Here is a 27,737-nt window from a genome sequence, read left to right as displayed (position 1 = left end):
TCTACATTAACTTAGATTAGATTAGGTTAGATTAAGTTAGGTTTAACTTAGATCAGATTGATAAAGTGGGTTAGGTTAGGTTACATGAAGCCATATTAAATAGATCAGTTCAGTTTAGGTTAGATTAACTAGATTTATTTAGGGTAAGTTAGATACGGGGGTAAGCGAGAAGGTTGGACGGTGAATTTAAAAAGAAAAGGGTTAAGTTAGATTAGGTTAGGTTAGATTTCGGGGACAGTTCAGTTACTTTTAAAATATACATACATCCTTTTAAATTGAGAGAAATGGAGAATTCTAAAATTGAGGTTAAAGAAGAGAAGGAAAAAAAGGAATGACAGGACAAAGAAGGTTCTTGCTGATTGTTCGATCCAAGCAGATATGCTTCTATATATTCTTGCAATGAATGAATACAATAAATACAAGTAAATCACACGTTCGTTTCTTAGAAATTGAACACTAATAATGCCCAAATTTGTGTTACGAAATTCAGAAACTAATACTAACTGAAATTGATCAAGTAGCCTCATATGGCTATGTACATAACCTCGTTCTTTACTTTCCCAATTTCTACATATGTCTCTTCTCTATTTAAATGATCACATCTCATACACGCATTACCAATTGATATAAATCACATCGTAAAGATATTTTCATATCTACGTCAGTGTCAGAGACAGTAGCCTCTAGGAGCCAATAAATCTGTCTTAGCAGCCATAATTACATGGCGGTATAATGCGTTAACCACGGAATTACAATGTACGTATAGAGAATATTTGCATAGCTGGAAGTTCGTTTGAAAGTAAATTGAGCAATAAATTGACGGTAACAAGATGGTTAGAGTTCGAGGATGTTACTATGAGATTCGCGTGAAATCGAGAGCTGACGAAAATGCGCCGGTATATGCTCGAATGCACGCTTATCCGGGGAGATCTCTCAGCGTTTCGGAAGCGCGGACGGAGCCATGCTTTCTAACTTTTGCCTTGTAAATCGCGCTCCATCGGAAGACGTGTGCGAACCGATAATATCTGGTCGTCCCCGTTAACGTGAGCGGTGAAAACGGATCTGACTCTTTTACCTTATCTTTTCGTTAGGATTTCATTGATTAAGATAGCGTTGATGAAAAAATATAAACCAATGCTTCGTTGAATATTTTGGTTAACTGTTAAGGTGTATACTGCTACCACCAAACTGCCACTATTACTGCTACCACTGCTACTATCAAATGTCCTAAATAAATATAAGCATCACCAAATGTTATCCTAATTTTAAGATCAAAAGTGGATAACACAAAAAGCAAATACTACTACATATTAACATTTTTGGTTAATTATATTCATAGAATACATTAATGTTTTTGTTTCTAAAAAAAAAGCTTTTGAAATTAGCCTTGTAGGAATTAAAGATGTAATACATTACAATCTTGTAATTATGTATTTGCAGTTCTTTCTGTTACAAATAACAATTTTGTTCTAAAAAAAAAAACAACTTTAGAAGCACGTTTTTAGGAACTGAAAAGACAGTGGAGTATAATTTTGTAATTTATTTAAAATTCTTTCTGTTGCAGGTAACAACTTTTCCCTTAAACATAAAATATTAATATTCCGGGAATTCTCGTGGGATCAGGATTGAGAAAGCAAACTCGTATGTACATGTGTTGACTATAATTAAGGTAGGAATGAATTTTATTCATTATGCGAGCGACGTGAAGCGTGCATGCCTCCGTGGCGCTGCAATCGTGCTCACAGTTGCGCAGGTCGTGTTGCATACATCACAGGGGCTCTTTCTTCACTTTTTACGATTTACTCTGTTTTCATTGCGTTCTTTTTATGGAGAGTTATTTTATTTACGAATTAATCCGCATCTATTTATATACATAAAATAGATAATTTAAAGAATATATGTATGTATATTCTTTAAATTACAATATTTGCATTAATTAGCGAAAGGCAGTTGAATATATCCTGATGATTTAAGTCGGATATTAAATTGAATGCTTCGGAATAAATTCTCGCTGATGATGCTCGAACTTTCCAAGATTCTCCGGACAGTTTAACAAACCAAATCCTTTCCTCTCTCATCGCGTTTCTCGAATCATGACGGACGCAAGAAACGATCCATAAAACTCGCAAACAGCTGTTCCTGTGTTTTATGTCGATTTTTATATTTCGATCTGGCATTCCTCAAATCGTTGCTTGTGCAATCGTCTTTCCTGTGGAATTTCCTGGAAACAAAAACTTTTCTTAATATAATTTTACTGGAATAATTCGATTCATGGATACTTTGTTTTTCAATGTTTATTGACGCGCTTCCACTTTTAGGACAATCACATTTTATTTGCCTAATAAAATATTGGTTTATTTTTTGTTGTTTTAAAACTTGACCCAATTACGAAAAACACCATTTATATTATTATTATCATTGTACATATTACTGCTTATTGCACTATATTCCTGTAGTAGAATTTCTATTTTATTACTTTTTTTCTTTAAGATGTAGAATATGCTAACAACGTATATTTTTATTTGACAAAAATTTTAATCATGTCAATTATTCCGAAACTATTTGAATTAAAATTTAAATCTTCAAGCTAATCTCAAAATACTATTTCTATTTCCTATTATCGGACTAAACTTATACCACTTATACCACTATTTCTATACTGCTTTAGTAGCATTTTTATTCACTATTATTATTCTTCTCTTTCCTTGTAATACTTACATTGCAATGTATGATGTATATTATGCATTATAAAATATATTTTTATTATTTTTCATACTAAAATGTTATTATAGTTATTTTAATTACTTGTATTGTAAAATAAAATAGAACAAAATCATAAGTATGTACTATTAGTAATGAATACGGTAATAGTATATGTGGCTCCACCAGTCGTAGGAAACCATATGCGCAGAAGCGCGTGCCAGACATGCGCAACCGCAACGAACAATCCGTTGCTTCGATTGTTTGCCTTATGTAAGTAACTACATAGTTCGTCCGTCCTTTTCTCATTTTTCTCGATTGAATACTGCTTTTTCGTCTCTCGAAGGCAAAGAAAAGAATCAAATGGCAGGCTGTAACCAAGGTGTAGTGTTCAGAGCCGGCAGTATAGCAGCTGCCACCGGTGTTTTAGCACGCGACCGTTGCCAACGGTCGTTGTGCATCATGCGTAACCCTCATACGCACCCTCAGTATATTTTCAAACACGTTCGTGAATAGTGCCGTTCATGTGTCTGTCGAGAAATTCAACAAGGATGGGCTTGAAATTGCGACGTATCTTTAAAATATTTCGGTGAGTTAAATCACAAATCTTATCTTACCCCAACTTTGATTTGTGTATAATAGTTCCTAATAATCACAAGTTGTGTAAAAATTCTACGTGTTTTCTTGTAGACATAAACATCTATATAGGTTATGGTACCACAAATTGATTTTGTCCAGCACTAAATTTGCTATAATCGCTATATATGTGCAAATATGCAATTTTCTATCGTAAATATGTATAATGGAATTCCTTAAATTAATTTCCAAAAATTTGTTTAAGTTAAGTATACAAATCATAATCATGAATAGTGAGTTTTCATTTATTTTAATACATAGAAAAATCCTTAAGTCATGTATCGAGGTTTACCTTAATGTTAAAAAATTTTAGGATATTTTAATTGGGATTAGCATTTAAACGAGTTAATTTTGCTTGTTTCATAACGAACAACCAATTTCATTAACAAAAAATACATCGAGGATTTTACGAGCTGTTCATAAAACCTAGTTCCAGCTAGCCGATTGCATTTCTGTTCACCATAGAATATTTACTACGTTATAATCGAGAGAAAGTCTTTTGTCAATGTGATCGCGCAGTCGAGTTCAATTAGCCATTTCTTATTAGGAATTCATTGTATTTATAACAACGAAGAATGCGAGTAATTAAAATGTAATTCCCACATTGAAAATCTTAATTCACTAGATTCACGTAAGAATTATTTCATACTGTATTTCTGAATTAAATTAATTCATTTACGGAATCTGCGGTACCGTAATTCTAATTGAGAATCTCTCGATCTGTGGAGAACGCGAAACTGTATACATAGAAAGCCGGTCACCGAACGGGAAAAAAGACAAGTCACATAACCAAGAAATATACCACTGGAATTATTCTAATGTATTCTAATGTCGATTCTAAAGTTCCTTATTTACACTACCATATACAAGTATCTTTAGACACTTAGACTATCTTAGACACTTTAGACACTTGTAGCGACAATACATGATGGATGTCAATAAAATTTATAAATTAATTAAAGTGTATATTTAACTAATATTGCTACTTAAAACGAGCTTTATCGTATTACGATAATGAAATAATAATATAGATAATATATATGATTATTACAATCATTTTTTACTCGTGATACTGTAATTAAATTACATTCTGGCAAAAATAAGCAAGTATCTGAATACTTTTGATAATTGAATATATATTAAAAATAAATACATTTAGGAATTCATTATTATATACCAAAGTTTCATATAAATCGCATTTATATATAAACTCCTTATAAGGACATATCTATTTGATGTCGTGTAATGTTTCTTACAAATTTTTCCTACAATAGATAAGACATTATACGGAGAAATATCGAAACTGAAGTAAATAAAATATTATATATCACAACGCAAAATAATTTAATTGTAAGATACATACTAGGAAAAGTTTCATATAAATTACATTTACAATACACATTCTTTATAAGGACATTTCCATCGTTGATGTCATAATAATCTTCAAAAAATTTTGCACCTAATCTACACCTAATCACCTAATAATAAACACCTAATCTAATTTTTGAAATACTCCTTGGCAATAAGAAACAATCATTCGTTTATATTTAATGTAGCAATCTCAAATTTCAAGATAATCGCAGAAAATTTTACATTCTCGAATTTGCACAAAATCTCGAATTTCTTTTATTACATTTGGAGTGTCGGTGACACGGGCCGAGTAGCATGCGAGGGCGCCCGAACGAAAGTCGGAGAGGCTCGACGATGGGGCGCGAAAATTGCCGAAGCTACCCGCGCGAAAGCCGTTAGCTCTCGATCAGTCGTAGTCCGTCGATCGTTGAGTTTGGACCGTTAAACCTCTTCTTCCGGCGCGTGTACCCTTCGTCGTGCTTTCATCTACTTATTGTTATCGTTGCTATAATTTTTACATCTCGAGAAGGATATTCGAAACGTTCCATTCGATCGGGCTTCTAAATAACAATAAATTGTTGTCGTAAGTCGGGAATGTGATTGATTGTCGGTGACCGGCATAAACGTTCTCGAATCTTTCTGTCAACCGTCAAAAGTGTTAGTGAGAGAAAGAAAATTGAATTCGTGAGATTCGTGACTGGAAAAGTGCGTCTTAGAAACTAGTGCAGAAGGTCACGTTCAATGGCTGTAGGAATGACAACAAGAAATTAATTATCCGGTGAGTCGATTATTTCCCGCCATTTCTTTAAAAATTCAAATGCTGCGAAGAATAAGTTGTTTCTCTTTTCGTATTTAAGAATTATTTAAAAATTTTGAAATTAGAATATCGAACATTATCGTTTGTATACCACAAGTAGACTGCGTATTTTTATGCAAATTCATATTTTTAATATATTCATATTTTGTATATTGCGCGAGTTCCCTTTAGACGCAATAAGTAATAAATATTGAAATTTATGCATTCATATTTTAGTAGTCCCTCATGAGTTGTCAAGTGATAATAAAGGAATTATAATAGAAAATAGGTTACCAATTAAGTTGAGGTTTTTGTGTGAAATGCAAGAAACGTTGGGAGTCATATACATTATCATAACGGTCACTTTTGCGATGTTTCGTTTTAATAGCCACGATGCAATTCTATAACGCCATATTTTGTTCTTTTAACAAATTTGAACCCCTGACAAGAAGGTTCCAATCGATCATATTAATACAAAATTGACAAAAAATTAATAAAAATATCGCGATTGCTTTAATGTAAAATGTAAAAACTAGATTGTTATATTTATTTTTTTTAGGTTATAATTTTTAAAATTAATATATTTTTGCGTTTGATCGAACAATATTTAACATTGAATGTTAAATAATTTTCTCGAGTAATAACACAGCGTGTGATAGCGAGATATTATTTTCTGTTCGGTACTGGAGGCAATTTTTCAAACATTTTCCCGTCTTATCAGCCCTTGTAAAACGTAGACAATTAATTTCTTCAGCAAACATCGCAACTACTAATTGCTTTACGATTTCGTAGGATCCTTATCGTTCTGATAAAATTGTTTCTAAAAAAAGTTTGAACTAAGATCTCGAGATTTCTCGATAAATATCGCATAACGCAATTACACAATGCAAATATTGCGACGCTACAAAGTCATCCATTACGATGTAAAAATTGTTTCTTATACGATCCGATAATTTATGTTCCTCGTAATTTTTTACCACGAGACCATCAATAATATTGTTTTTATCGATGAAATTTATGATTTCTCGTCGACAATTAATCATCCGAGTTTTATTCTTCGTTTTCCTAAAATTTGTCGTCGTGCGACTATAAACTTTGCCGCGTTTGCCTTGAGGTTTTTAAAAATTCTTTTTGTTTTAAATCTGCAATAAAAAGTTGACTGTTTTGATTTATTTTCCATGATAAATACGTCGCGTTGTCGGGAAAATATGTTTCGTATCGTTTACCTGCTCTCGATTCGTTTTCGAGATTTCGTAAATCTCGCGATAACTAAACACTCGTACAAACTTGCCACGTATACTTATCACGCATTATTGTGTAAAATCCAATAACAATTCCTGGTAATACCTGCAATTTGTATACTGCAAATAATACACCATATTATAAAATCGTATTAACGAAAAGAAAAGAAAAGAAAAAAAAGTGAGGTTAGGTTATGTTCGTAACACGCTCAGTAACAATTCGGGTAATAATTTCAATTAACATTCCATGTTAGATAAAACTGAATTGAAGAATAGAAATGAAAGAAAGCTAGATCAGAGTATGTTAGCGATTTTTCCCCGAAATAGTAATTCTCCTGCAACTGACTTCTGACTGTAAATGGAAAAGAAGAAGCACATGCCTAGTTCATACAGTAGGTAAATGTTGGCAAATTTTGTTGAAAGAGCCGGCAGTTAAATAGAGAGCGTCGGCCGTCGGCTGTTTGCACGGCTTAGCTCGTGTTTGAGGTTTCCCTTTTAGTATTTCTGGTTTCCCGATGCTATAAACGTCACGAATCCCGTGTTTGTACAAGAATCAATCACAGGTGGTTTTTTGACAGCCGTGTGTTTGTTACGTAAAACCAGGGGTAAAAGAAATGAAACGTTTCGCAATGAGTTTATTCGTAAAATAAAAGGAGAAAGATTCCATTTGTATTTTCAAATGACACGTATTCTTAAATCTCGGATGGAGATTATTTTATCAATTATTTATTCGACAAGTTTAATCGATACGACGAGACGAATTTGTCGTAGGTTGGTGAAAAGAAATTTTTAAATTTCAAACTAGCGGAATAAGATCCATAGATTACATGAAAATGCTGTCGAATAAATAAAACTACAAAGTTTGACTATTCTTTAATTAATACAATATAGAATTCGACATATAGAACTAAACTTAATATTATTTATTTATTTCCTTTAATCTAACATGTATAAACAATAAATTATAATACCAATAATTGGTAACAATTTTCACTATAACTTGAGAGTTTATATGACTCACATGTAATCATTACAAGATAACAGAAACGTGTTTTAGAGGTTACAAAAATTTTCGATAACGATATAAAATAATCGGAGACAAAGCGTATCAAGATACGACGTATACATTTCCAGAGTGTGACTGAACGTATATAATTTCGAACGTATGTAAACAGTCTGTTTATGACCTCTCTACCATGAATATTGTCTGTCTTTCTCTAAACACAATCTTCTTCTCTTTACATTGTTTTCTTTTCTCATCTCATTTTCGTAGAATTCGATCGAACACAAGCAGTTGTCACGTTCATTCCGTGACACGCCCATGTTACGTGTAAAAATTATTTTTTACCATTGCTGCTGGATAATCCGTTAGCTGGCAAAGTTTATAACCGACCATCTGCCTGACGACCGGAATAAAATAGTCGAATGGCCCTAGGCGCGTTTACCTGTCCGCCATGTTGAATTTTATATTTCGAACGCATCCTAACACGTCCAACACGAAGTCAATACATACATATGTATATCGAAGAGAAGGAAATTCTCGATACATTTATTAACGTTATTTTTTCCTTTCTAGTGTTCTAGTCATTTTTTACACACATAAAAGTAAAAAAGGACGCTTTCCAATTTCTTTTAATATTAAATGTAGAAATCGTGGTTACGAATGCTTTAATATTATGGTCAGTTTCGAACATCACTTTCACATTAAGAATTAAATGTTTAAAACATTAAGAGTGTAGGTTGCGTTAACGCAACATATAGTTGCAACGTTATTCAATCAGGTTAGGTTATCTAATTCTATTTTTTCAACATTATAGGTACGAAAGGGAATTCCAAGGATCAGCTTACATTTTTTCTCAGTAGCATTTCTTCTATACAGATTCTATGGTTTTATGAAATCCAAAGAAATGAAAATATTCGTGACATTAATGATAAACCATTGGCCGTTAGCGAGTTAATCCCTATACGTATTTTTGTAATCGACTGATTATTTTAACCGCAGATTAACCTTAATAATATTTTATCTTACCAAGATATGTTCCATAGCTTTGTTAGCTGTTTCCTGTTTACGATTAAAATTTGCAAATCTTGCTACAATTCCGAATATATATATATATATATATCTCTGAAGGAATCTCTGTAACGCTTGAATAACTTTCCTTGATAATTAATCAGGTCGTTAATGGCGTAATTGTTAGATATTAAATATGTTATGCAAGGAGATGGATGACATCGCTAATTTCATAATTGAATTAAGTATACCAACAACGTTGATATCAGTTGGCTATCAGTTAGTGTAACTTTGAGTCGCTATCTTATCTAGTTTAGGCTGTACGTGCATGTCGAATTGTATGTTTTCATCACGTTCATTCATCTTTTTATATTGTTTCTTGTTTCTATTGGTCTTGCAACACGTAGGGTATTGCAGATGCACGGACACTTTCGCCGTCGGTCGAGTTTTTGCTTCTCAGATGTGTATGCGTACGTGCATGTGTATGCGAGCAAATATCCTGGCCTTGATTTGAAAATCTGGGCCGCGTTGCACCTCGTATCGATGCCGTAATCAGGCAGTGTACAATGACTGCTTGCATACGCTTATCTTTCACCTTTTTCTGCCCATTGGAAGCCAATTTACTTTATCCTATGTGTATGATCGTTGACGAACCACCTGTGTACTATGTACCTCAGATTGTGCACAGCGGCCATGATAAATGAGGATATTTTAAATTAATATGTTTTGTAGGCTGCGGATTTTTATGCAATTTTTATGTAAATTTCTCCTGTGGATTTTTATGCAATTCTTGTGCAAATTTATGCTTTGTATTTCTTCACAATTTATATTTTTGCCAATACAATTAAAGAAACAGAATTTAAACATAAATTTGTCTCATCTTTTATTAGAGGTTATAATGACTATTGTATTTTGTATATTTTATTATATTATACAGGGTGGTTGGTAACTGGTGGTACAAGCGAAAAGGGGGTGATTCTACGCGAAAATAGAAGTCGAAAATATAGAATAAAAATTTTTTTTTTTTTTTTAATTTTTCCATCGAGACAACGATCTACAGTGAGATCCGTCATAACGAGACGCGATAAAGTGCACGCGTACCGAGCCAAAATTCAAAGTCGATTTTCTCGAAAACAAAGCCTCGAACGAAAAATTTTTATTCTATATTTTCGACTTCTTTTTTCGCGTAGAATCACCTCCTTTCCGCTTGTACCACCAGTTACCAACCACCCTGTATATTGTTGTTGTCATTATTACTATTATATACTACATTATTACATATTATTATACTTTTGTATATCATGTGCATTTTGAGTACTTCCAAAGCTTCAAATTTCACAGAAATGTGCAAGAATCCGCAGTTTAGAGGTTGTTCTATGGACTGGAATATCTGCTGATTCAAATGGATATTTAAAGAATAGTGTTTTGTAACGAAGATATATTTGGAATTAATGCCTAATAAAAAATTGAAGTCATCAATGTAGTTGAATCTAATTCTCAGTAAAAGGGATGCTCGGAACATTGAAATATTAAAAATCGGTACAAGATGCGTACACCTTACTCTTTGATGTAAAATAAAAGCGTGCTTGAAAAATGAGAAAGAGCAGCACGAACAGGTGGCAGACCACCAGTGTAATGACTAATTCACGGTCTATGTTTAGATAAGGGCTGGGTGCGCCAAGGTCATCGACTCCTGAAATTACTGGTTTCGCTTCATAATCATAGACTGATACGCGAGAGAAAGTCGTGAGCGATTAAAAAAAAAAAAAAAAAAAAAAAATAATAATACTATTTCTTGGCTAAAAGGTGTTCGCTTGCCACTACGCGATTGTTTAATAGCTATGTTCATTCAAAAACTGGTTTATCAATTATCTGCGAAATAATGAACGGCCTGGCATAGGAAATTGAGAAACCCGAAAACAGGAAACGGGTTAAGGAAAGGAAAGTTCCGTAAGAAATTATAATCGTCATATATGTATATATACTGAAAGCCTTGAATACTTTGCAAACGTCTGTTTTCTCCAACAATGAGAGACCTTGATCTTATATGGATGGAAAGAAACTGAAAAATTTCAACGAGGTGCTGTTAAATGGCTCGATTCAATTTAAATTGCGATTTACTTATGGAAACACGGTAATTAAATTAGTAATTGGAGATCAAACGCGAAACATTATCTGTGTCGTTAATTATACATTAATGACCGCCATGATTGATAACCTATTAGGTTGGCTAACGATTTACTCTGAAATTACATTGAATATTTCTCTGGTCGTAATTTTTGTTCGTGGAAATAATTTCTTGTTTGAAGATAGTCCTCTCGAGGCCTTAATTATCAAAGAAAAATGCTTAAACTTTTGTACGACTCGGATAAGACCGAAGGATAGCTTGATATTTGATTTCAATTATTTTTGTGGACAATTTATACTTTGAGTTTAATGGGAAACCTAATTGGCCAAAGTTGGTTAACATACATCTAATTTATTTATTGGACAAATTTTGAAAATTGTAGCAAGATTGTCATTGCAGAATGGTAGCATAAGCTTTCTTCACATGGAATCACCCAATTGTCGATTGCATCACAGTTATCGGGCCACCCTGTATATAGAAGGCGAAAAATTGTTACAGTAGGAGGTAATAATCGGTCGGTATGTAAGAGGTACTGTTATTGCCTGTAGATTCAGCGAGTGTGTCGTGGAATTTGCATGATTTCCGATTATCGGTTCTCCAGGCTGACGCGAGAAAAAGAAAATGGCGCGACGAAGAGGATGAAACGGGAAACAGTAACTGCACAGGGTTCAGGCTCACGTAGACCGCGACGAAATACACGTTACAGTTGGCAAACAATGTATTACGTAGACGATTTCAGTCAGTGAAACTTCTTTTCCGTGATTCTGTTCTTCATATGAATAATTTCTGTGCCTTCCTGTACATCAATAACAGTTCCAGATTCCTTCCCTTGTAATTTTTATATCGGAATATTTATATCTTCCTTAAATAGCAGTGGCACTACTATAGTCAAATTAGAAGCTAATGAAACGAGAATCACGTAAAATAATTTAAATTACAATTGTATATGAATAGAAAGTTTTGAATCTTTCGAATATTTCTAATAAGATTTTAACTTAATATTTAGGGAACTAGGAAATTATCTTTCGAACTTTCTTTTGTCTTCCACTGTACTTCATTGCAAAAAGTAGAATTTATGAAGTGAGGAATTATGAATTTTTTGTATATTCAGTTGTTAGAACAGAGACGAAATTGGAACTGAGTATTTGAGAAATTACAATCAATTAAAGTTTAAAGAATAGAAGAATTTTGAACTTTCAAAGTCACATCTGGAAGCTTCCGATTAGCAATTATTTCCGGTGCGATCTGGAGGGTCAAAGAAAGTCACTCGTCGCTTTATTACGCGAACGAAGGACCCATGTTTGGTAAAACTGGTCGTAATAAGAGACATGGGATTTTTATGACGCGTTCCATTCGAGGGAACAGGTCAGTATCGTGTTTCACGATTTTTCGTTTCTTTTACGTCTTACATACGTAGCCATTTTGTTTGGAAATAAATCGCCGAAGATTAAAAAAGAAAAAAAAAAAACGAAATATCGTGAAAGTACTTGCGCTCTGTTATTCATCGTTGTCGAACGAAACGTAAAAGTGGAAAGAGAAAATCCTTGAACATGAACGGGAATAAACTATGAGTCTTGCGGTACATCGGGGTACAGTTTAGTCTCAGTTTCATGCGTGACGACCTAACACATATATCAATAATACACGTCGTCTATTTCTGTTGTATCCGTTAAATTATTGGAAACGCAGGAAATATAAAAATACAAAATGTGAAAGGATTTAATAGATGAAGTTAGTTGTAGAAAATTGTCACTCCTGGCTTCGTGAATAATTATCGCCGCATGTATTTATCAGTTTATCTAGAACTCTAAAACCTACTACTTTTTCGAACCTATCTACGAAACAGTTGTTCTTATAATGCCAAAATCACTTCCATTTCCAATTTTAAAACGAAACCCTCGATAATTATTGCATATACAATCGTAGAATGCGAATATTGTGACGTTACAAATTGAAAGCAAATTACAATTGGAAAATTGTTCTTTGTACATAATAACATAAATCGGTTAGTAATACTAATCAGCGAAATTTATCTAATCTAAATATCTGAATATCTAATCTATCGAAACAAACCTTGTATAACCTCAAAAATCTTCTTCCTATATACAGAATTCTTTCGAAAATACGACTCTACGAATCTTAGGTTGGCAACCACGATTTATGTAGAAACGCACGATTAAGTAATACGTTTGTTTCTGAACCGTTTACGTAAGAACGAAGAGAGAGAGAGGGAGAGAGAGAGAGAGAGAGAGAGAGAGAGAGAGAAGGTGCACAATTCACGTGACTCCATGTTTGCGCATGCGTGTAGCAGCATTGTACGAGACATACCGATGTCGAGTGAAAGAGAAAGAAAGAGATAGCGGTTTTAGGCTCGGTTTTCCTCGATTTTGTCAAGGTCGCGGGTATCGGTCGTCACATGAGTGCATTTTGCATGCGACACAAAGCAGACGTGTAGGATGCACCGTTATTCGCCCTGAGACGCTGATGCAGCGATAGCTATACATATAAATGCACAAGTCGATCTCTCTGCCTCCATACAGATCGTTTGCCATCCTCTCGAGCGATGTTTGTAACTGGCCATGTTTCTTCGAGTAGATAACACGTGTACAATTATACATTGTAGGTCGCCTGCATATGTTTATACACATGAAACCTAAATACAGAGACATATATGTATTCTAAATATTGCAATGAATATTTTAGATGTATTTTCCTGTATTGCGTGCAACTCATATATTTTTCTATACTTAAATCTTCGTTTTGTTATGAGTTGCGTGGAGAATAAAAGAAGAACAGGGAATACCAAATTTAGTGATTTTATAGTATATAGGATATTTTGGAGTTATAGGAACATTATATCTTAATCATGTTCCTTTGAGAAGGTATAACGTGTACAGTTATGTATTATAGATCATGTACGAAGAATAAGAGGTAAATAAATATTATAAACAATATAACAAATAGTATTCAAGGTTGAAGAGGTTAAAGAAGCTAAAGCGAGGAAATCAAAGAGACTAGAGATCAGTTCCTGATGAGCAGTTTGAAGAACCTAGAACTAGCAAAGATCGTGGCTCTTACAAAGTCACGAACTCGACATTGGTCGAGGGGGATAGAGAAACATCTATAAAACTAGATAGAGGAGCGGATCAACCGATGATCCATAGATAGACGCATCGATCATCGATCCTTATCCAAGCATATCGCATTTTTATTATGTGTATCGGTGATTCTAGGGCCGATGATCGTTGCAGAGGATCTTGGATACGCGATTCTCTCGTCCTTGATTGAAAATCCATGTAAGAAATGTAGAAAAATTGAGCCGGTTAATGGAACACGTTCCAGGGAGCTTCGAGTTGGATAGAGTTGCTTGTTGGTCGGTATTGGACGTGGTTCGATAGAGAAATAATATCACGTACAATAGTCTGAGGCGTTGGAAAAAGTTTGACGCGTCTAGGGAGGAATGCGGATGAGCCTAGGGAAAATTTTTATAACTCCGCATTAGAATAAATAGAACTTCAATTTGGAAAGATAAAAATTGTAATATGAAGTAAAAAGGTTCGTTAAAAAGCGATTTCGTATTTTCTTTTGAATTTTAAAGAAGATTATTCCCCCTTTCCAATATTGTATTACTAAATTCCTCAGGATCTCTGCCATAGTTAAAATGCTACCGCAGCTAGCTTCTCATTGGCGTGGTAAAAATCAGATTATTGATAAGTAAATAATAAATCAAGAATTAATTAGTAAAGATCTTTGCCAGTAATTATCCTTGCACTGTAAGAATATCAAAGACAGCTAGCAAGGAGTAAATTCTAGTGGATATTTTTGTGAAAAAAAAAAACCAATAAAGTGTAGATTTCCTTCTCGAGATCTGTATAATTGTATATATGCCTATATATTCTAGCAATGTCGCGTTGACCAATTAAATAATAAATGTATTTATTTGACTCCAAAATATAGATTCTAGGGAGTTTAGATATACATGAATATAGAGAATCTTGGAAAGAGGGAATCATTCTCAAAATTGAAAACAAAATTCCGACACTTCCAATCACACAAAAAGACTATTACTCTAAGGGGAAATTTAGAGAACTAGGAATATCTACATTAATACGCACACACAGAACGATTTAATATTGAAGAATTGAAAATTTATTATTGAAGATATCGAAAGTATCAGAGAAGCGGAAACAAACAACTCAGGCTAAATATTGTCAATAAAGGAAGAGGTAGAAATTAGGTGAACCGAAACGCAATAGTGAGAAGGAAGCCGGGTTGAAAATAGTTGGAGATTGTGTAACTGTAAAACGCAAGCCGCAAGAGTTCAGCTTTTTTTTTTTGGTCAGATCGTCTTGACGGAGTCTAGTCGCCTAGAAAGGATACGCTGTAGACTGGTTCAATACTTTCCACGTTAGGATTACATTTCTTAGCTATAGGCATACCAAAGTTCGTTTTAACAGTCCTCTTCTTTCCTATCCTTCTACATAACCTCACAAAAAGACTATCCTTCGATCCTTCGACCACTTAATCTCTTTTCTTCTGTTGTAGTGATTTTATATCTGGAATAAGTATGTATTTGTTATATAAGACACATATGAGGTAATGTCGTTGGAAATATTTATTATCTTGCCAATGTCTTTTTTTGTCTTAAATTCCATTTATAAAACTATGTCGAGATTATGAATCTTTGTGAACATAACCTATTTCGTGAACATAACCTAACCAAAGTACAATTTATAAGTATTTTACTAGACTGCGCATGTTTCTGAACATAATCTAGGCCATATAAATTCTATAAATATTACAAGTATTTTACTTCAAATATTCTATATACTTTCTCATTTGTGTATCTTTGAGTTCTTCTCGAAGATAAATTATCGATATCAAATTGAAGAGACTTTTAATTTCATTTTCTCACATGCCCATTAAAGATACTTCAATTAAAACTAGCGATAGTTTATCACTGAATGGAAAGTTTGTAACAACGTTGAGCTCCTCTATTGTCCAATACCATATCGTCGTTATCTTTGTGAAATAAAAATCACACCGCTATTCATTTCACGTCGAACGTCTCGAGATAAACGATAACGTTACACGTTATATGCACTTGTGTCCCCTATTGTTTTGTCAGTGTTGTGTCAAGCCTCTTCTCTAATCGTCTATAATTACATACTAGGTAGCGTTTTATTTTACAAATTTGTAATCGCTCGGATAAGCATCAAACGAGCATGGACTATTCTTAAAACGGAACTCTCGACAAGTGTAATTTCCTTCACTGGAGAATAAAACGAGAGACTAGTCTGAGAATTTACATACCGTGTACTCGTATAGTTGTACAACGTTGTTACGTGTATACCAGGTGGTCGATTTGTGGCGCTTTTTTCATCAATTTTCAAACTCGATTTTCTCTTAAACTAAGACTTAAACGAGCAATTTATTTATTCCATATTTTGTTCTTATTTTGCTGATAGGGGATCGCCTCGTGCCCGCTTGTACGTGTTATTCGGTCACACCCTGTATAATCAGTAAATATAGCTACTATACAGGGTGGTTGGTAACTGGTGGTACAAGTGGAAAGGGGGTGATTCTACGCGAAAAAAGAAGTCGAAAATATAGAATAAAAATTTTTTGTTCGAGGCTTTGTTTTCGAGAAAATCGACTTTGAATTTTCGCTCGGTACGCGTGCACTATATCACGTCTCGTTATAACGGATCTCACTGTAAATCGTTGTCTCGATGGAAAAATTAAAAAAAAAAAAAAAAATTTTTATTTTCAACAATCTACAGTGAGATCCGTTATAACGAGACGCGATAAAGTGCACGCGTACCGAGCGAAAATTCAAAATCGATTTTCTCGAAAACAAAGCCTCAAGCGAAAAATTTTTATTCTATATTTTCGACTTCTTTTTTCGCGTAGAATCACCCCCTTTCCGCTTGTACCACCAGTTACCAACCACCTTGTATAACTGATAATGTATATAATTAATATATATGTATATGCACAACACTACAGTGTTTGTCTTCAATTTATTTCAATTGTACGAGTTGCTGCAGCCACATTGAAACTCTCACAGCGAGGATTACAATGTATCTCTGATTACTATTCACGACGTCGGTTATCATGCATTTTTTCTCCGAGTTGCCCCTTCTCATTCGGTGAAACGAGCAAATACAATAAAGATGAAACTATTACCAGCCGCGAGTAGATTTATTGCTCGAGATTGCATCTGCCTGTGCGACGTTTGAACAGTAATTAAGCGGTTTTTTAAGGTCGTCACTAGCGAAAATGATTGATAAGAATGTTAGATAGAGGAAATTATAGTGCTTTGTCTTCTCAACTTTTGCAATCCACTCGCGTGTTGCCATTAACATGGTGTATTAATATAGAAATGTTTTGTAAAAGTCGCATTATGCAACAGTGTCTTAAAAAGAAGATATACAATTATTTAAAATAAGATTTAAAGGCTTACAGGCTGACTAAGTTTTCTCATGGTAAGGTTTACACAAAGATCACGCTAGAAAGCTATAGTAAGTTTATTTTTCTTGACTTCCTGACTTTTATGTCACTTGGCGGCTAAGAAAGTAGTTTATCATAAGATAAATTATTTATAGAAATATGTCTTATACGTAAACGGCTCATTAGAAAATAATTGTTGCACAATTTTTAAGTCAAAATGTTAGAACGTAACCAATTATGGACCTTTCTTTGACAAGCAACCAGGGTTTTGATTATAGAGGGTTAAAAAGTAATAAAAAGCTTGGTACACCACACGCATAGTTGGTTTCTTTTGAAGTTAGCAATGATATTCCAAGCCTGGATGCATGAGATCATAGATACATGATGATTCTGAGATATGAACTCTTATGAATTCTAATATTGCTTCATCAAATTTAATTGTCTTCTGCAGTAATGTTTGGAGAAATTTAAATACTTGGGAAATTACTGATTAGGGATCATAATCCTCTAGCCTGAGGTCATATCGCTTCCTGTGGAGGCTTCTTCTTGCTCTGGAAACTGTGGGAAAGAGCATTCCTGAGAAACGTCTCCTACAAAGAATTAAGTATTCACCTTTAAGCTTACTTTTCTCCAATATACTTTCCTAGAAACTCCTAGAAACATGAAACAGAGTTCAATAATAATATCAAATAGTTATTCCAAATAAAATAGCAAGCAAATTTATTTGAAGATAAAATTGCTTGCAAATCAATCCTAGAATCTTTGAAAATAAATTATTTCACTATAATTCTTATCCTATGAAAATGTTCAATTACAATGAAAAATTTATGAATCGAAGTACAATAAAAGTCATTTACTTTTGTAATTGCAATATTTTCCTGTAATCTGAGAAGTTCGTTTTATTTTGATAATATCCAATCCTGGTACGTAATTATAAAAAAGATCATTACGACCAATTTGAGAACAATTTTTGAGTGATATGAGTGTGGTTTTATCTCCTGGGCAGAATTTCTCTTCCACGCTTTGGACCCAGGGTCCATCGTCAGTTCCGCTGAAAGAGAAGTGTCCGAATTTAAATCAGAGAGGCGTTCATTAAAATTCAGAGGAGATCAGGCCGGATGGCCGTCTCGTTAACTCGTTTCTCTCCTCCATCTTTCTTTCTTTTCTTTCCTTTTCTTTTTTCTTTTTTTCTGAATCGTGAATAATATTCTTTTCTGCTCCCCTGCAGTGACCTTAAATTCTCGTTGCATATTTTCTCGATTCATTGGGTGTAGGGAAATCGAATGTGAATCCTGCAGCTTCGTAATTGGGACGAGTTTCTCCCCGGGCGAACCGGAAGTTGCTGCGTCATTGGATTCAGATGTTCTGTTCGACTTAACCTATACGAACGATCTCTTTCTTCAACGATCATTTTCTTTTACGTAGTGCGAATATTGTAACATAAGCAGAAGTGAACATAACCTTAAAATTCTCATTCTAATCTCCATTTAGGTTAAGGTATGTTGAGAAAAATATGAATTTTCATAAGTATCGTAATTGTAGAAATTCAACGAAATTCTTCAAAGTTATGGTGGCAATGAGATGTATAGTTTTATTAATAGTTTTATTAAGATTAGGTAGGAACTTTTTTCTTAAAGTAAAAAATATAAAAGTTGCATTATAGATGGAACTTTTAAATTTCCCGCCAATCTTTGTCTGCTTAACCTTATTGTTAGTCACCATAGCGCCGAAGTTATTGAAGTGTGTAAGTTGGTCGAAGATTTCTAATATTCCAAACTTTTGCATGGATTTCGACCTAGAAACACGGCGAAATGGAAATACAGTTTTATGATACTGTGGTTAAAAAATCAAAGAATATGGTCACTAGAAGACCAAAAAATGTTGCCTCTAGAAAATGGAAAAAAAATTGTTGAAAGAGATACAGAATGTCGAGTTGTGCATAGAATTAAAAAGAACGAAGTCTGATATTTTTCAACGCCGTGAAACAAATTACTAAGATACGATAGTGATTAAAAATCTTCGCACAAAAAAGCTTAATTACACGCTTATCAGTAAAACGGTATACTGAATTTTATTCATCCGGCGAGTGATACGCAATAAAATTAATTCGCAATCAGAGAAAGAAAATCTCGTCTGAAACAGCTTTCGTTGCGCCAATTTGCATCGCTTCTACAGCCTGTCTCATTCAGCTAATCGATCCTTAATAGTATAGCGACGCTGCGCATGGCCGGGGAAAAAGCGGCAAAAGCTGGTTTGTCCCGAGCAACCCTATACACTAGCTTTCGTGTTATCGCTTTCTCGAGAAAAAACAGGTGGAAAAAAAAGAAGCTGCGCGGCTGCGTATAAACACAACAGGGATGGCCTCTGCGACGTTGGTTGGTCTTGTTAAGAGCAGCTTTTAGCTTGTTCAATCGAGCTGAAACTTGGTATCGTTTCATAGAAACCAGGCGAAATTGAGAGACGTTTTATACAAGTTTCTTGTGCCAACCATGAAATATTGATATTGCGTGGAAAAGGAAATACTAGTTGTATAACGTGTGGGTAGATGTTTGTTGGATCTTTGATATTATTTTTCAATTAGGATGTTTTACTAGTACTAATTTACGAAGAAGAAGATCGCGTTACTTGTTAATATAAATTTAGCGTTACAGTTATCGCAAGAAGATAACGTAAATGGTAGGAAACTGCAAGGTAAACTTCAAAAATAGTATCTGCAATATTATTAGGTATATTTCTCCGCTGCTCCATCTATGCAGTCGATCAATGAATGTGACTTCTGAGTGGCTTAATTATCCATCACGTAATTTCCAAACGGAGAGCCCTAAATTTTTTTTTTAACAGACAGATAAAATCAATATATAATGTATAATGGAATCGTCGAATGATGGAATCATCACAATATTTCTCATATGAAATTTCATTTATTTAAATACAGATTAAAATTAATCGACAGATTCTTTAAATATTTATGGACCGCGTACCTTTTTCACTGGCAAGTCGCGTAACTTTTTCAACGCAAGTAACTGCACAAAGTTACCTTCTTTTTCTGCCTTTCTTTTTGTACCTCGAACCATGGAAACCGTTTCTCGAATGCCACGAATGCTTCGGCACGACAAGGCACCTCGCCATTACCACTTTCGTTCGCTCTTTCCACTTGTATAAAATCGTCATTATCGCAATGGAACTATCTCGTTACATCGGTATATTTGAGGTTCTTCTACCGTCGTCGATACATGAGGAATCTACGCGGTTTCGATAATTTTCAATATCGTTCTTTTGTGTTTTTATGTCTCTGAGTGCAGCTTCTCCCACATCGTGTATTTTTACTAATTCCATTGCACTTACAACACCTTGGACGTTTTTAATGATATTTTGTTTTCATAGTTAGAACATTGGTTCTGTCATATATATATATACATATGCATATAGCTATAAAAATGTCTAAACATTGAGATACACGTAGATATGTACCGATAGTACTGTGGATATTAAGTTTCACTTTTTTATTTTGTTTTGAGTTTCGTACTAGATGCTTCTAATAGGAATTCAGTCAGCCGAATAAAGGAAAGAAAACACGGCGTACGAACACCGATACAATATTTATCTACGTTTTCGAAGCGGACAGAGTCGTTCGTTACTGGAAGATATTATGTTCGAATAACAAAGCGCTCGGATGTCAGCACTAACCTTACCAGAGCCGGTCAAATGACCGGCTTCAAAATTTCATCTAGAATTCTACATTTATCGTTATTTCTTTTAACTTGAACTTCCTTTAACTTTAAATAAATTAATTAATAAAACTAATTTCATTTAAATTCTTACATTATGCGATTAATTAATTTCTCAATTTCTCAATTTCCCTTAAATATAAGAATTTACACGAGGTTAGGTGAACAAAAGAAATAACAATGAGAATTTTCAAGTATTCGGACAATGGACGTAGCTGCCCCGTATCTAGCGAATCTATCGTAAAGTCTCGTTTCCACGAAGACCAAACATTCTGAAACGTCCTCTCGCTGCCATCTTCGATACAAAACCTCCGGTTCCCCGTTTCCATTTGCATCCAGATTACTTTTTAGGCCTCGCTGTCCCCTGTTCGACCCACCTGGCCAACAATTACGGTTTTCTCCGAAATTTTCGACCGGTAGCGTAGTATTGGTGGCGCGAGGGGACGCGGCCGCTCACGTTTATCGAAAGTAACCACGTCGAGAGCGGCGATCAACGTTCCCCGGCGGGGACTTTCGGATGATCGCCGACTGAGGGCCGATCCGCAAGAAGCGGTCCGGCGAGATCACGCGTGGATCGGTTCTCGCCGTGGAAAAACTGGTCCCCTCGGTGGACACGTCGTTTCTTCTCGTGCAGCGGTCATACTTTCGTTGTTGCTGGGTCGACTTGAAATTTAGCCTCCCGTCGGAATGTTGAGTGTGGCTCTGGCCAACCACTTTTTACGTTTTATCAGCGAATACTCGTAGAAAGGCTGTGGCTAATTTGTTAGTACGTTCGGTGTCACGCGAATTTCTATGTATTTCGTGCTGGTAGTCGCGGTAGAGTCTTGGCAAAATATTATGCCGCGTTTACATGGACAAATTCTTTAATCGTGTTATTCGCACTGTTATTTCACTGGGCTGAAAAAAATGTAACAAAGAAGAAATTTTGGTATCGTTTGATGAATTTCGGGACAAAGACCGAGCTTCGTTCTGGAAACTTTCAACGTGGCAGTACGATACAAAATTCCACCGCCAACATACTAATTGTAATTAAATTTGTAATTGCAATTTGTAAAATTAATATTGTAATTAAAAAATTTCGCTAACGAGGCTTCAAAGATCTTTAGAACATAATCACCGTTCGTAGAAATAAAATTTGTAATATTATCAAGTTTATTAATTCTAGAGTTTCATATCATTACTTAAATATTATAGTTCATAATTTGAAATTGAAATTTTAGGTAGGAAAATGAGAACTTTTTTTAATGGATTTAATAGAACTGTGCAGCATGTTGAGTTAAAAATGTTCTACAACGTACGAATGCAATCGTTAATTGGCTTTTTTCAAGTACGTACTTATGGAGAAATAAGTTCTGGGAAACCAAGCGTCATTCGTCAGTTTCACGTTACTTTCTCCCTCCAGCGCGCGCAGGAAAGTAAAAATGGAGAGCGACGTCGCCTTTCCTTCCCTCGGGGAACCGACTTTCCGCAGGGTGGCCTTAATGGCGGCTAATAGGCATGACTTTCTTAAACCGGGCAGCAGCCGGTCAAAAATTATGTCCTGCCATCTACCATCCAACACACCACTTCGTCTTCGGTCCAGAGAAACATTGTTGCATCGCTTTCCAACATTTTTCATCGCGTCAGTCGCCGAATCAATCCTTCTCGCGGTCATTATGGCCAACTGTCTGTTGGTATTCCAAAGTATATCCCTCCTTGAACTTCTGACTCGCCTTTCCAATATACAACACTTTCTGAAATTAGAAATTTCTTCTAATATGTAGCGTTCTTTAGTTTTTGTCCGTGTGTATTGGTTATTTAAATTACACCTTTCGGACAACCTAATTAGATTACTTTTCAAATCCTATCGCAGATGAAAATGCTATAGAAAAGTTTGCTAGCATTGGTTCCTAACCTCTGTTACCGAGAATGGTCTTATGGTTAGGTTAGAAACCTCTTAAGGTTAGGTTAGAAACCTCTTAATGTTAGGTTAGAAACCTCTTGAAGTTAGGTTTGAAACCTCTCAAGGTTAGGTTAGAAACCTCTTAAGGTTAGGTTAGAGTTTCTTCTAATATAATTCTTCTAATTTCTGTCGAGATACACAGACCGCTTCAATTTTTCACGTTCCAAACATTGTTCGTAGTTTCTATAAGCACAGATGAGAAAATTTTGTTGCGTAAAAATTCCTCAAAAGCTTTCTTTATCTTATTATAACGGTCTGTTGAAAATAGGCCTTAACGTGGACTTGAAACAGATTGCTTTTCACATCTTATTATTTTCTTGGAAGTGTTCCAGAGAATTTTGGTACTGTTGGTTCGTGAACCGTGTTATTGAGAATAGGCTAAAGGATTTTTAAAGGTTGGAGTATTCGAAATAACTTTGGGAAGATCTGGAATCTTGAAAGGAATTTTTCAAGAGTTATTTTCAAGAAATTTAATGTATAAATAGGCGATGTAACGTGTGCACTTGACGAGTTTCATTCTGGCTTTAACTGGAAATTCGAAAGAGCGATTAAATCATGGAGAATTGTTGGGGTATCGTTAAAACGTTGAGAAGAAACGCAGGAGGAAAATTTATCAGACGAGAACCTATAAATCTATAGTTGTACCCTCCGAGCTCAATAAATTTACAACTCTCGACTAACCCTAAAACGATTTCAATAACTAATCTCAGCAAAGCTAATAAAAGTCACGAAAGCAAGAGTAACAGATCTATAAACCTATTCTGCGATTAACTGCAGAGTCTAAGGTACAAACAGCGTAATAAAAAGTGCGAGTAATAATAGAATTGCTTCAGCTACCAGCGTCAACGATCATATTTTTATGATTGGAAAGCACGATGCAAGCAAAAGTGTCGTTGTCACGCTTGCGAACAATTTCTGGTAGGTTGTGCGGCATTAATTTATGTCCAGACTAATCACTGGCTTGCCGGTATAGGCTGGTGTGTCGAGGTCAGGGTCACGTTTATCGTACAAGGGGAAAGCGGGGAAAAAGAAACTGTTTGATCGCCATATTCAGTCGAGGAGAAACTTCTCTTCGGTCAGAAGAAAAGCTGTTTGGGTTAGGTGAATCGTAGGGTGAAAAAAGTTGAAAGAAAGTTAGCCTCTGTCTGCGAGGTAGGTAGAAGCTGTAAGCTCTAACGAGACTCGACTTATCTTCAATTTTCACCAGCTGCAAACCAGACAGAGACACGTCCAGTTATACCAGTTACAGTTAGATGAGATGAAGTTTAACGCGCCTGTATTTTACCAAACACTATTTAAATGTCCTAATAAAATTTCTCTATGTGGGGAAGATTATGAACCGGTCGTTCTGAACATTGCTGGTTTAGGTTCATCACGTATTAAGAATCACAGCTTGATGCAGATACTGAAAGAATCACAGATTTTTCATAGGCAAGTCCGTAGGTGGAAAAATGAAGAAACGTTGCTTTTTCATCGTACCAATGTCTTACGTGCTAATGTACATCCCAACATTGCCTCTGTATAGAACAATGTAGGCACGATAGACATGGTGGAACATGTGGACACTAAACGTCCGCAATGGGTCTTGCATCGATCACAAACTATTGCAACATGTTGAGAAAACTGATCGTGCAAAAAAGTCTATGATCTGCATCTGACATGCTAATCACTTGGAACGTTGTTCCTATAAATAGATACTGTTGCTCGTGAATTGCTGCATAAGAGGGAGCCTAACGTTATATCATTCTATGCGCAAACATTAAGGTTTTATATAAGGTGTTAATATTCAATTGATTTTATCACGATCATGAGAAATCTTAGGTGTTGTTTGTCTCGACAAGATAATGTATATATAGGGAGCAGTGGATCAAGGTGAAGACTGGTATCAAGGCGAATTCTCAAGTGTGGATGAGGCTACGTACGCCTTCACGGCCTCTGATAAGGCAATTATTTTCGTTCGACGACTGGTGACACACTTTTGCCAGCCGATCATCCTGAAATCTCGCTCTTTTTCCACGCTGACTTTCGTGAAACTTTCTCGAGGAGATCCGATGCATTTTTATGAGCCGTGCCGCTGCTCAGGATTCAATGATCGTCGCCGAGTGAGTCTGAAGTTCCTGATATGGCCAGCAGGAGTAAGGTACCCGGTTTTCTTGCGAGCCATTTTTTTTAACGACGACATCCGTCATGAATAATTGGTCCATCCTTCACCTGTCTTCTCTCCAGTCGATTTCTACTCCCATAAGATATATTATCCCATAATTTCACGCCTTTGTTAGGATAAAGGTACATATTGCTACAACTTTACCATTTCAACCAATTTACCGATTAGCTAATTAGGTAGCGTTATTGGTTATTAAGGTGTAGAAAACTAGCAATAGTTCAGTGACTGCTACACTGTGTCACTGTTACATTGGTAGTAAGTTAAAGTGTCAGTTCATATTGCAGTACATGTGCTTCCTGGCTTTTAATTCCCTTAGAAACTGAATTACATTGCGAAATGGGTTGATCACTGGCCTTAATTAGGGACGTGCTTATGTGTATGTATAAAGACTTGTTTTTCTTCTTCTTCAAAGACTTGTAATTCTAGTTTTTAAGTATATTATATACAACATAGTCACCAATGATATTGGTGCAATTGTGTAAGATGGTCCAGGGGATCAACAGCTATCCGAAAACGAAGATTTCGATTAGAAATATATTTTTTCGTATTATACGCATTCTGTGAAATCTGTCGCTTTCAAATTTATTTCAAATTTCTAGCAACAAAAGTAATAATATTAATTAAATTGTACAAGTCAGGCCGTAGAACCGATAGCCAAGAAAATACAAGGATTTCTATTAAAAATACCTAAACTGAAGAGTGTGGTAACCTAACCTACACTGTGTAGTAACCTAACCTACACTGTGTGGTAACCTAACCTACACTGTGTGGTAACCTAACCTACACTGTGTAGTAACCGGCTGTTGGAGATAAACAGCTACGATTAAATCACGTGTACGTTGTTATCCCTCGACAGATCGATTTGTATCCAGGCTGATCTTAATGGCTGAGCAACGTCGCCCGTTAATGAGTCCTGGCTAACCAACGAAAATTTTGATTAATCGAACGACAAAGGATGACGGATGCGTACGCGAAAATTCTACACGACCCCTCTCTGTTGCAGCGTTGTTTTTAACGTCGATCGATAATTCAACACGAGTTGTTCAAAAGGATGGAGCGAAGATGCGCGCGCATGCGATACCACGCGCGAGACACAAAACGTACATCGAAACCACTTTGTTGAATATTCCAGCCGGTTGGTTGTTACTCTTCAACGAGCATCGAGGAGGAGCCCTCTTTCCTCACGCGATTTTGCGTGCTTCAGAAATCCTGTCCTCGATGATCTGAAGGCTGGTTATTACACATATCAGATTACCAAACTGATCGAAATTCCGCTTTTCGTATAAATTTCGTAACTTTATTATCTGGCTACGCGATAAACGTTCAACTTTTTAAAGAAACAGCTGATTTACTGTCGTAAGTTTACTTTTAAGCAAACGACATTGATAGCATTCTGAAATGAATGTTTAAAATACAAATAGAAGATTGGAAATCTCGTACAACTATACAGTAAACGAATTTCTTAATCTTACAGCGTTTCTCTATTTTTCTATTTGTACAGTTAAGCGACGTTTTGTCGCATTCTTTTTCTTTTCGAAAGTTATCCGTAGGTTGTTAAATTTAGCTGCTGTACGAGTACCTCTTACACCGAGTGTATATTACGTAGATGTTAGAAGATCCGTTTAGTGTTCGATGAAAAGTAACTAGCGTAGGGAGAAAGTAACTAGGATCTAGTGAGTATCGCAGTATCTCACGCAACGTAGTCACGTTTCACATGTTCTAAGGAAACATCCGATTAGTTTGACCCGGTTCCAAGAGATCCACGGCCTTCTCGGCTTACTTACCTTTGCTCCCCGTGCTAGAATCGATACCATCGTCCTATAAGCGCGATGAAACGCTGGTGGAAAGGTCCTTGAATGTGAACAACCTGGGATGTCGGATGACAACGACCTTGCTACTCTGACATATCCTCGTGACATCCTTTTCGCGGTGCTCGTTTTCCCGCCGCCAGTTTCGATCTGACCTTAAAACACGCGTTACATGGAAACACGGCTTTAATTAAGCTAGTCTGTGTGCGTCTCGAGACTTTTTTTTTCTTATGTTGGAGATATCGACATTCCAGGATGGACGATCTAAATACAGTCAAAAACGTTTCACCACGCGTTATAGGTGACCCTGTTCGACATATTAAGCCCCGTTTTCAAATATGGCCACTGGTTCTCACGTACTTATCTCTTTGTCAATCGTAAGTGGCAGCCCTGAGACGCTGGATAGATGCTGGCTAAGCGATTTCTAATTGCACGACTGCCGCTGCATAATACATGGTTTAGAAAATGGTAGATGGTTATCTCGAGAGTTGGCTTAAGGCGAATCCATATTTAAGAGTGCTTAGTTTCGTTAGAACAATTTTAGGCATTAGGTTAGGTCTAGGTTTAACCCCTTGAGCAGATGCTGTGGTTTGAAAGGCCATACTTTGGTATTCTTTTCTAAGATAACCACACAACTTTTTTTATTGCATACGTGTTTATTAATGTTTGCAAAATATTCACGATTTTTTTCGAACGATAACGATCAAAATTACTCGAGTTATACGTCATTGTGCGGAGCCCCGTTAAAAAAATGTGTCCTATAGGCTGACACTTCCTCTG

General features: G+C 35.5%; 2 protein-coding genes across 7 annotated transcripts in view; one reads left to right on the top strand and one right to left on the bottom strand.

Annotated features, from left to right (window-relative positions):
- Nucleotides 1–27,737, top strand: part of LOC138188284 (uncharacterized) — a 101,550-nt gene that overhangs the window by 18,511 nt on the left and 55,302 nt on the right. Inside the window, exon 1 of one of the 6 annotated variants that reach the window (XM_069129916.1) lies at nucleotides 3,096–3,289. The exons of 4 other annotated variants lie outside the window; for them this stretch is intronic. In XM_069129916.1, coding sequence (XP_068986017.1) covers nucleotides 3,225–3,289 — 65 coding nt within the window. In that variant the 5' untranslated portion in view covers nucleotides 3,096–3,224. Of the gene's footprint in view, nucleotides 1–3,095; nucleotides 3,290–5,083; nucleotides 5,465–27,737 lie in introns of those variants that run through there. One more of the 6 variants, XM_069129917.1, reaches the window with a different exon arrangement.
- The window catches only part of LOC138188290 (mpv17-like protein 2), an 86,949-nt gene that overhangs the window by 49,643 nt on the left and 9,569 nt on the right, over nucleotides 1–27,737 (bottom strand). The window lies entirely within an intron of this gene.

The sequence above is a fragment of the Bombus flavifrons genome, chromosome 16, assembly GCF_040668555.2.
Source record: "Bombus flavifrons isolate JBK064 chromosome 16, iyBomFlav1_principal, whole genome shotgun sequence".
Taxonomy (NCBI): Eukaryota; Metazoa; Arthropoda; class Insecta; order Hymenoptera; family Apidae; genus Bombus; species Bombus flavifrons.
Note: the sequence above shows the minus strand (reverse complement) of the source record. Positions and strands in the feature narration are given on the sequence as shown.